Source organism: Asparagus officinalis, chromosome 2, assembly GCF_001876935.1.
Source record: "Asparagus officinalis chromosome 2, Aspof.V1, whole genome shotgun sequence".
Classification (NCBI taxonomy): domain Eukaryota; kingdom Viridiplantae; phylum Streptophyta; class Magnoliopsida; order Asparagales; family Asparagaceae; genus Asparagus; species Asparagus officinalis.
In genome coordinates, this window is record NC_033795.1 from 33,170,317 (window position 1) to 33,182,738 (window position 12,422).

Here is a 12,422-nt window from a genome sequence, read left to right on the forward strand (position 1 = left end):
CCCCCCCCAAAAAAAACAAAAAAAAAGAACAATTTTCTATTTAACATGAACATGAGAAGCATGGTCATGAACATGGAACATGGCAGTCTCCTAGCAGTAGGACACCAGGAAACAATGGGATAACTCTAGAGTATATGAATAATAAAAAAGTAGGTAATCCATGCTTCTGCAGCAAGTTTTTTTCCACAACTAATGGATAATTTCAAATCTCAAAGCTCCATCATAGAGAATGACTCTCTCAAACTAGAAGATAATAACAACACAATAGTTAAACTATTATTAAATAGGACAAAAATAAATAAATAAATATAAACAACAAAAACAAACAGAAGAACATTCTTGATATAAAAAGAGTGGCTGAGCACACGCTCCCACTGTTGTGCAGTCTGTGGAAGGTGAGATGCATGCAGCCTTACCTCGCTTGTAAAGAGGCTGTTTTTGAGACTCAAACATGTGACCTCAAGGTCATGAGCATCAATCTTACCATTGCGCCAAGGCTCACAAGGCAACAATTATTTACTTTTGATATATACTTGTAATTTTATAAGTTTCCATATTTAAAATAAATTGTCTTTCTACATAGGCATTCTATAATGCGTCCCTAGAGTGGAGGATTAAACTAAACTATTACATTTAAGAGCATCAAAAATTTTAATCATGTAGGCAAACTTATTGTTAGAAATGGCTTTCATGTAAACCTGACTCAAATACATTGAGTAAATAAATTATAACAAATTCCACTCACAACCAAGCATGTGACGATGCCATCAGAATTAGTGCAAATTTATAAAACTAACTTACAGAGTTTAGAAAGAATTAATACAAATTAATTTGGTTTCTAAAATACGTAACCCACCAAATAGATCTGTGGCCTACAAATATCTCAAAGCAAACCACCAAGCTTTACGCATATATTAAGTTTCAGTTCTTATATCTAAAAAGGATAATCCAAAAACTAATAGAAAATTGAATTATTTACTTAAGAAAAATTTTACTACAAATATCAAAAATAACAAACCAGACCACGTACTAAACCATTGAAACAAGGTAATTAAGCTTGAGCTTACATTCCAAGCTGTAATAGAGATAATGAAAATCTGTGAATCGATATTTATAGTTCTTTCTTGGTTCATACATAATTCTTGAAAAAGATTCGATTGAATTTTGTTCAATTTCACTGGGAGAAAAAATTGATCTGGGATCTCTATTCCAGCGCTTTAGTTTTGTTAATTTGGCAATAACTTAATGAAAAACTTTTCTCTATTAAATCAAAACATTCTCTTGAACTTCTGATGTGAATTAATCACTTGGTATCTCTTTGGTTAGGAAATTTGACAAGCAAAGCTCAATAAATATTTGTTATGGACGCCATGATCGTCAATCAAGTCATGGATCTGGTGATGTAGATGGCACTAATGCCTAATGGAGGGAGGATGAACTCTACCACAGGGAGAATGGGTACTAAAACTGTTGGTGGACAAGCTGAGAGCCCAATCATGTTAGATCTATGTTACCTGGGTACTTCTATAATGAAGTCGTACCCGTATCAAACACGTAACCAACACTTTCCCGTATCCAAACTTCATGGACACTTCTTGGATATATGCATGCATTTATTACAACATGTACTCAATTATACGAGGACACTTCTTGGATATATGCATGCATTTATTACAACATGTACTCAATTATACGATATATGTGTTAATTTAAAACACTTGTCACAACATGTACTCAATTATACGATATATGTGTTAATTTAAAACACTTGTCAAAGACTTCCTGGATGTATAGCTTACACTTCACATATGTTTCTTAAAACTAGTTAGATATGGGTCAGGTTCATTTCAATCCATACCCAAGTTTAAAACTATATAGTTAATGGGTTGTTTGGATGTCTAGTAAAAAAAATGAGTAGTTTCCAATTTATGATATCAATATGATAAAAGAAACTTTAAAATGTGATTGGAATTTTAATTCTAATGACACGTGAAGCAGAAAAAATTATCTCATATACATTATTAATTTAATATATATAGGTAGTCGTGTCCCCGTACCCCACATTTTACAGTTTTGTTGTGTCCCGTACCCTTACCCGCACTTTTATCTAAGGTTTTAAATGTCGGATATCGGGTTCATGTCGGATGGCTGAAATCCATGTCGGATAGCGGAAATCGGGGATATATCAGGGGACATTGACTAAATATCGGATTGCCATATCGGGTAGTGCGCATATGTATAATATCATATCCTAAATGTAATCTAAGCATTCATAAATTCAATATAAGCATACTTTATAAATTCTATAGACTAAACATATAAAAAAGTAAATAATATATGGATTTGGGTTCATACATTCTTTTTATCGGGTTCATAAGAAACCCTTAAACATGAGAACGGGTCAAACGGGTTTGGGTATTTATCACTAAACCCAAACCCGATAACAAAAAACAGATCTTAAAAAAAAGTACCATACCGGCCGATTTTTCAAAGCTAAAAAATAGGCCGATATGCCCGATATGACCCTGATATTTTCGATTTGGCCCTGAAAACCGACATACGAGTTGAAAACGTCCATGTCGTGTTGGTCAAGCCCTCAAACCGATATGTCGGCCGACATGTCTGACATGTCGGCCGACATTTAAAACCTTGCTTGTACCTGTACTTGTACCCGTTTCCATGCAACTTAAGTGTTAGATTGAGCTCCAAGTTGATGTCTGATCCCTTTCATTTTTTATTTGTTTGGATGTTTCCTAGGAAATTAGTGTTGTTGGTCTTGTTTTAGGATTTTTTTCCCTTTTTGTATACTATGATGTGTAATCTTTATGGAATCGGGGAGATAGTTGTTTCTGATGCAAACAACCATTTTTAGCATAGATTTCGGCTGAGGTTTACGAGCTCAAGACTCCATACTTACTCACAAGAGAAAAGTGTGTTCAATTTCAAAGCCATGCCCAACTTGCCCTATTTGCTTGTTTGCCTTTTTTTCTTTTACCAAAAGAATGGCGAGTCATCAGTGTAATTCTGTTAAAAGGATATACATCTCACACATAGAGCTATGGCTAAGTGCCTAAAGACTAATTTCAGATTCTTATGTCCAAAAGAGAATTATCAAAAAATAATCCTAAAATTTCAATCATCACCCACAAGAGTGTCCTGCAAACTTCAAAATCACAAACTTGATCGAGTACTACACCTATTAATCAATAAAAACATCAATGTTATATACCTGAGAAACAAGAACAGTCATCCCGAGATCCTTAAACGACCCCGTATGTGAGATCCCACAATGCTTAACCCACAACTCATTCATCCCCCCAAAATACTCCAATCCTAACCTCTTCGCCCAGAAACAGTTCGAGTTCCCCTCGAACATTGACACGATGTCATCTTCATTTATCTCCGGCAGCACGAGCTCCTTGTAGCACCAAACCCCCGATCCATAGGGCCACTCGGTGCCTCTCACTCGGTCGTGAAAGAGCTTTTTCCAGTATGCCGGGGGGAACTGTTTCAGGGCTTCGATGTCGTGGCGGACGTCGAGGAGGCCGCCGGATTTGCTGCGGTAAACGATGTCGTCGAGGGAGTGGCGCTCCGGCGAGGGGTCGGCGGCGGCCGAAGGACGTAGTAGTCGGAGAGCTTAGGGTTTGGGAGGGATTGAGGGATTGTGATGTTGGCGGTGTTGGGGATTGTGAGGGGTTCTGATGATGAGGAGGAGGAGCAGGAGATTAGGGTTTTGGGGTTTCTAAGGTTTTGAGAGGGGGGAGGAGAATAAAGGGAGGCGGTGGCAGCGGCGGCGGGAACGATCGGCATTGGATCAGAGGAGACAAACGCTCGATGGATTCAGGTTCAGGGTTTTTGGGGAGGAGAAAATGGTCAATCGATTAATTAATACCGACTAAATTAGCGAATGGGCAGTTAAAGTAGTCCTACTTGACCTTGACCAATAAGGTATTTATAACGAAGAAATTTTCATAATAGTCTTAACCTAAATTTAAAAAAAAAATCTATCCACTCTAGTTTTAATTTCAAAAATCGACCCAGTTTCTGGTCATGTTAGCATTATTGTCAGAAACTAGATCGATTTTAAAAAAAATACTTCCTAATTAGTCAGGGTTGCCAATCTCGACTAATTAGGGACACTCCAACGGTACTTGCGTGGTTAGGGGACCTAAACAAGTTGGGGCTACGAACCCCGACTAATTTTGTCGGGGTTCCCAACCCTAACCGTTTGGCAGAACCCACTTCGATGGGATTGCCTCGCACAAAATGGTCGGGGTTCCCAACCCCGATCATTTGGCAGAGACCCTCCATCCCACACTTGCTTGAAAATCTAATCTCATGCTAACATATATCAATCATTGACTAAAATTGTCAAGTTTAACACAAACTCTCTTGCTACACATTTATCAATCCATAATCAAATTCAAAATACAAATAAACACATATCTTTATATAATTATTACATCTATAACAATCTCTAACCAAAACATAATATTTAGTTCACTTACTAAAAATCCAACCATAATCAAGTCACGATAGCATTTCAAACATAAACATCATAGCATTTCAAACATAAATATCATATGAAGTATATCTAAATTTAGCAAATATTTAGAACTCTCTTTCCTCTCGCTCTCCCTCTCCCTCTGCCTCTTCTTCCTCTCCCCCTTTCCCGTTCGCCTTCAACATGAGCTTGAATGATCTCAACGTCCAGTTGTGTGTGAACTTGTGAGCGCATGATATCCTCGTCAACTTGAACCTGCTGTGAACATCCGGATTGACCTTGCTGTGAGCCTCCAGCTTCATCACGTGCACGACTTGAGCTCGCTCTCGTGTGTCCTCGAACTCGTCGATGCTCATACCATATGAGTCGTTCCTCACGTCCATCATGATTTGCATGATGTGTCTTTCTAAGAGCGGACTGAATCTTTCCTATGGTGTGAACAAATGCATTCCTCGCCCTTCGCTTGGTAGTTGATCTCAATGCATCATGTGCAATAGAAGCAACCTCATTGAGTTCTTGTACCTATAATAAAAATAATAATCACAAAATAGTTGTATATTTTGCTTATACACTTACCAACTCTCTCTCAATTGGACCTCTCGATATGTACTCCTTAGGTACTTTGTTCTCCCAAAATATCAATCAGTGAGTAATCCCCCAATACCACTGTAAGTACACATCTAGTTCAGTGCGTCAGCCCTCTCCATCACTACATCATTCTCCCTCAACTCTCAATTCTCAATGTAAGCATGACGAATTATCTCTCAATTTTGGTGATGTGCTCCTTTTCAGAGATTTTGCTTTATTCTTTCTAGAGGATCTGGAATATATTATTTTAATCTAAATTGTCGGAGCACATGATCGGGCATGTGCATTTCGACAATCTCAAAACATATAATTGATACTCGGGCATGCCATATATCTTCACCATCTCTGTAAATATCTGGTAGTGAAGCTAAAACCAGTTCATAGGGCATCCACTTGACCTATAAAGAAGATTACGTAAATTTACATATTAGTAACAAATGATGTATTGATTGAATATAGCTAGATATTATGAATTTGTACATGTTCATCCTCCATTTGATCAAGCTCGTTCCTATAAAAGTTTTCATGACTCTTTAGGGAGATTGCCAATATCTAGAAACATTCCATCTATTTGATATACAAAGGTTTAGTATAAATTGAAATAAATATATAAAATTATATGTAATCATATCTATTACAAACTGATATACCTGCATCCTCACAGAATCTAATCATCGAGAGCGCGAGTCTCCTCAAATCTGGTGTTCCCAAATATCATCACTCCTGTGACCATATTTGCAACAAAGTGAGGCAACATTTGAATTCTTTATTTTGCACGAATGTCACTTTTGTCATCTCCCAATAGAGATAAGCTAACACTGCACTCCCCTAAGATAATTCCCCACACTCCTCAAGATCCTCAAGATGTGGCAACCTTCTAACATGCACTGAATCCTTAGTGGAATCCAGAAATAGAATGGTACCAATCATATGGAGTATATACACATGAGCATAGCTCTTGACGATCTCATCAGTTGCATCGATCGGTACATTCATATAATTATTTCGTAACCACTCGAGCTTGATCTTACTATCCTTCATATTAGGAGCTTGACCCAGCAATCGTTCACACACTCCTATCCAGTTAAAGTCATCGGTACTGATAATCACATTTTTATTATATTTTTAACCTCATTATCTATTTTGTTTAAATAAAAATATCACTAATAAACATGTTTTATCTTAATTTACATGTTAATAAAGAATTAATGAACAAAAGCACAAAAAGAGCTCAAATTTCCTTATTTTTAACCTTTTATTGAAGCATGAGATTAAGCAAAGCAAACTGCAAAAGTCGAAGAAACAAGGATCAAATATGAAAAGAAATCAAATGAAAATCATGTTCAAGATGTTAGCCATAAAAAATGGCAATATCTCTTAATTCGGAAGGCGGAATTTAATATATAATATATAAAAATCGCCTATTTTGACGAGACAGAGCTAAATGTATTTTTAGAATTTTTGAATTCTAATCGGTCAGCTAACCAATTGGCCAATCGGTTGGCCAACCGATTGGTCAACCGATTGGCCGGCCAATTGATCCATAACAAACTCATTTTATGGCTAAGATTTGATCTTTGGAGCCCAAGTAAAATTCAATGGTTCTCATTCATTGTTGTAGGCTATAAATAGAGATAGAGGATGTGGGGTTTGAGCGTGAAAATTTTTGTAAAAACTCCATTTGGAGTGGAGGGTTACTCTTAATTGAGAAGACCTTCCAAAATTATAACTTTTTGTTGCAATTAACAAAATAATTTTTTACCTCTTCATATTTTTCTTTTTCTTCTCTTTATTTGATGATGAAGATGAAGATGAAGATGATATGAAGACGAAGATTTGCCTTCATCAAGAGGCTAAAACTCTCTTGAATTAGATTTATTTTCATGCATTGTAGAGTAGATTTACTTTCATATCTTTATTTCTTACAATTATTTTGTAGTATAGATTTATTCTCTTGCATAGTTTAGATTTTATTTTCGTACACTATTCGCCAAGAGGGTAAAATCCCCTTGGGAATTAGTTTTTATTTTTGTTCATTCTTTTTCTTTCATTCTCTCACTTAGAGGCTTAGAGTCCTCTTTAGAGTTAGTTTTTATTTTCATTCTCTTACTTAGAGGCTAAAACCCTCTTTGGAGTTAGTTTTTTATTTTTATTCTCCCCCTTTTGTTTCTTTATTTTTATTTTCTAATATGTTAAACTAATTCTTGTAGGAGTTTTAGAATTGCATGAAACTAGTCTAATATCTTTTATGAATTGTGAATTACTCTCTTACGCTTAAAATGATCATGTTTGGGATAATCAATTAGAGAACTAATTGGTAGGAGGAATCTAGAATTACTATCTAGTTGTTGTTCTTTTTATGAATGTTAATTTTGCTTAGATGATAATTTGATAGGTTATGCTTTCTTTAAATAGTTTGACAGTCTATGCTTAATAAATCTAAAGTAAAATGTGATAAAAAAAAAGGATAATCCATAATTTATAATTGAAATTGGCTAGTAGATTTAATTCTAGATTTCTTGTATCTCTAATTGAATCATCTATCTTCTACTTTTTTTGATTTTCCTCTTTATTCTTGATTTTTCTCTTATTTGTTTCTTAGTTTAATTTTCTTTATTTTCTTCATCTTTTATTCTCCACTCTCAATTTAGTTTTGTTTTTATTTACATATTATCACATCCACTCTCTTTATCTCTCCACAATCACACATTTATCACTCCTAATTGTCGCACACATAACTTAAGAATCACTTTTGATTAATTCCTATAACATCTTCCTCGTGGGATTCGACATTTTTCTATACTACAACTTAATTGTGCACTTGCAATCTCGACATATTCACAAACACCACATCAGGTACATGTAACAACATCTCCATCCACTTTGAGGCTAAGTAAAATCTCTACATCCTTAGAGTAATAGTCGACTATCCTTGATGCATGTGGATGTATCTGTCACGGGCCTCCATTGTTCAATTAATGCCGTTAAGAGAGACCAATTGAGTCTTACCCATTTTATTTGTGAACATTCAAAAAAGCCTGCTTGACAAACATAATATTGGACCTATAAATTCGTCAAATCCCAACTCGAATGTGCACGAGTATGATCAACAATAGTAATACTCGAGGCTTGCATATATTAAACAATTTAAATGATTAGTAATAGTAATAACATTGAAAATTTGAAATGATTAAAAATAATAAAAATGTAATTTACCTCCCCAGAGTCCATCTTCACGGATTAGTGTCGATCTTGGTCATATAAGACCTCATATGTCAATGGTCTTGCCTGCATATTGTAAATATCTGCACATATAAAGCTAAAATGTGTCAGTATTATGACGTATGATAAGTTATAATTAGAATTAAATTACAGAATTTACATATACGCATTGACTTACAAATGAAGTAGAATAAAATTATAAATTAAATAAATTGTACCTATTAATTACTATCTTTTTGGATCGGTAGGACAATGAGATTTATTATGGCCCGGCTGTCTGCAATTTTCATGTTGGGACGAAAAATTAAAGTTTGATTGATTTCTTGTTTTAAGAAATAGGTTCGATCACTTGGTACAAATCTCTTACAATCACTCACTCTCTCTTGATTACAGAGGAAGAGAATGTTGATCCAATTTCTCTTTTATTTAAAAGTGGGTTCTTAGTGGCGAAAGAATGCTTCTCTCGATGCTCAAGCCAAGATTGCTTCTCGTTGATGATCAGATCAAGATCACAAAAGCTTCTGATGTTAGCTTAGATCACGAGATTGCATGCACTAATCTCTCTTCATGCGATCGCTAATAATCTTCAAGAGTTCAAAAAATTCCACTCTTCATAGCTGCTCATGGCTTTTTATAGAGTTCGTAGCACGTAACTAACATGCTTGAATTGTAGATAGAGGGCGTAACTGCCTCCTTCAATTCAGCCCATGTTGGTTAATGGGGCATAACGTGCTCCTGAAGTTTAGCCCACGTGGATGACTAAGTCTTCAAATCCGTTACAGCTGGATTTTCTATGGACGACGAGCCTCGCTACATGGCGAGGTTCATCTGATTGGACGAGCCTCAATATGTAGCGAGATTCGTCTTATTGGATGAGCCTCAATATACAGTGATGTTCGTCTTATAAGGCCAACTTTGCAGTATAGAGAACTCTGTCTTCACTAACTTCGTCTGACGATCTTCGTTTTCACTAACGAACTTTGTCTTTGATAGCTGAGTCCAATTGTGTAGAAAGTCTTATGAATTTCCTTTTGACGAGTTTCGTTTTCACTGACGAGCTTTAAGCCTGATGACAAGCTTTGTTTTCATTGACAAACTTCACCTTCGATGATGAACTCCGAACCTTGTATCCAATGACAAGCTTCAAACTTCGTTTTCGATGACAAGCTTTGTCTCTGATGTCAAGTCTCATTACTAATGATGAGCTTTGAACCTCGCTTCCAATGACAAGCTTCGTCTCTGATGTCAAGTCTCATTTCCAATGATGAGCTTTGAACCTCGTTGCTAATGACGAGCTTTGCCAAGCCTCGCTACATGGTGAATCTCGTTTCTGATATGGATCCTCGCTGGGTGGCGAGTCTCACCTTTGATTGAGACGAGGTTGTTCTGTATGATGACCTTCCTTATATCTTGAAGTTCGATATTTTTTAATACATACAAAACCCCCTTTAAAGTTTTCAGACTTGAATTGGGTTGTATGGAGTCTAAAACACTTTGATTCCTATTAGGACGAACTTAGCTTCATTGTTCACAATTCAATGCTTCTATGATCTTTGCCACGAATTTCGGCAATTGGCTGACCCTCGTCTTTCCATGTGAATATTGTCAGATTCACACCTATATGACATCTTTTAGCCTTATCAACAGTAACTGTTACGCACCTTTTCTAGGCTTTATAGGTGGCTGCCAGCTGGTGCCTCGAGATCTCCTCCATGGATCTCGCTCGTAGATCTTATTGGAAAAGGGACTTATCCAACAATCTCAATTGAAGATCTCGGCCTTTGATTCGATTTTTCCCACCTACATATATATATGACGTCATCATATGAAGAGTCTTTTCTTCTTCTAATCGCTTGAGTTGTCAAAACCCTTCACCTCCCAAATTTCAAACTTTTCTTCTTTGAGAGCTTACAATCTGAGACCAATGGCTCCTAAAACCGCTGTAACCAAAGGCAAGGGCAAGAAGGTCGTCGGTCCTTCAGATGATCCCGCGGCTTTGCCCACTTTCTCAAGTAATAGATTTGAATGCAATATCTATGTTTTAACACCGATGAACCCCATCTATTTTAGACTTGGGTTTCTTGAGGAAGATGAATAGTTTCTCTCTTTCTGAGATGAAATTCATCTGAAAGATGATGTCTTTTGATTTGATGAAGTTTATTGTCTTGACATATTTTGTCTTTTTTTCTGACAAACCTCGTCTGCCGATTGAATTTTATATGTCCAACTGCGATGGCTATTCTGACGAGGTTCATCCTCAAGGTCTGTCAAATGAACTTTTGTTTGACTGACGAACTTCATCTTCACTGACGACGTTCATTGAATCAATGAAATTTGTCTTCACTGACAAGGTTCATCTAATAGACGAAGTTAGTTTAACTAACAAGGCTCGAAGTTCGTTGTCGGGTGAGGTTCGTTTATTTAATGAAGTTTGTTATTGGACGAGGTTCGTCTATCTAACGAAGTTCATTATTGAATGAGATTCGTCTATTTAACGGAGTTCATTGTTGGAGTGACATTCGTATCATTGGGCAGTGACTCCTCCTCTAGACAAATTTTGTTTGTCTTCTGTGCAGTTTTGCATCCCTCTGTTCCAATTCCTCAATGTGGTGCTTTTGGATCAGATGGCAGTCAAGCAATGAAATATGATTCACATTATTCCTCCCTTGAAAATATCCATATATTTGGGGATCAAGGACAAGAAGAACTTCGACTTCTCTCTGAGCCTTCGATTTCCACTTTTAGGCGTTTGATCACGGACGCTCCTTTAGAATCAATTGATCGTGATCACATCACGAAGCATGTTTTCTTATTTGGAGACTCTTCAGAGGATCTAGACTTACTAGAATTTGGAACATATCGATGGCTTAGGACTGTGAATAGACGACGTATGTTTTTGCCCCTGATAGAACATGATTGTTCTCTTACCGCCTTAAAAATTGTTTCTGTTCCAAGGAAGATGGATTGAGACTTAACCCCAACACAAGATGGGGTGACATGTGGCTATTTCTCTAGAAGTGGTGCCAAAATTGATAGTATCAGTCACTACATAACCAGATTGCACCCGGGACTATTTCAGAGAGAATTACCCATCGGTGAAACAGCCGAGGAGGCTAACACTTTTGGTCATACTTTCTTTAAATTAAAGAGGCAATTCCCGACTAAGGACTTTAGGACTCTTGGTTGGTCTCGTTGGAGTCCTACCCAGTGGTGATCTCATGTTACTAAATACATCTTGCAGGAGAATCAGGAAGACCTGTAGAGATATGGGCTTTAGGCGCCCATTAGGGCGACACAACTTGGTTTAAGGAATAACCCTCACCAATTCTTCAGTGTGTTGGAGTTATATAATACTGACATCCATACCTTCTTCACTCCAAATGGTAAATTGGGAATTCCTCTTCTTGAGATGGTTGAAGTCTTGGGGCTGCTATATGGAAGGTACCCTTATAAGGAATATGTCCCGAGGTACAAGGAGTTAACCGATTTGGAGAAGAAATACCCTCAAGTGGTTGAAACCTTTTTGGGAAGTAATGTGCTACTACCATATTTGTATGAACACGGAGGGACGAGCTAATAAGAAAGGTGAAAAGCTCCTCAGCCATAACATCTGGGCGCATTACCTTTTTAAGAACTTAAGTCACAAGAAGGATCTTATAGTACCAGTGGGTCCTTGTGAGACAGGCGAACTGTCTCGACGTATACTCGCCCATCTACCTATGTCTTATGTGACATCTTCAGATGAGCATGGTTATCCGGCAGGCACAACATTTGATAGTTACTTTTTCCAATATAGGGAACCGATTTCTTCCAAAGCCTTACTGGCGGGATATCTCATGTTATGGCTCAAGCATATTGTCATTCCGTCTGGTAGCTTTGATGCATTACCGAGAGAGGTGGTATTCCCAGTCGTTTGTTTGGCGCACGACCGTCAATATGCTCTTCTGCCTGCTATGATCACCCGTGTCTGTTGGGGATTACGGTTCTTATGTCACGCTTTTTGTTAAGGGGCTGAGAATCCAAAGGTAGAATTGCCCTACGCTTATCTCATGGTGTGGTTCATCATGCATTGTCCTACACTTATAGGCGTGCCTTCCACTCGTGTAGA

General features: G+C 37.1%; 1 protein-coding gene across 1 annotated transcript in view; it reads right to left on the reverse strand.

Annotated features, from left to right (window-relative positions):
• Nucleotides 1-3,370, reverse strand: part of LOC109830638 (threonine synthase 1, chloroplastic-like) — a 20,050-nt gene extending 16,680 nt beyond the window's left edge. Inside the window, exon 1 of the mRNA XM_020397954.1 lies at nucleotides 3,230-3,370. Within this exon, the coding sequence (XP_020253543.1) occupies nucleotides 3,230-3,313 (84 nt within the window). The 5' untranslated portion in view covers nucleotides 3,314-3,370. The remainder of the gene's footprint in view (nucleotides 1-3,229) is intronic.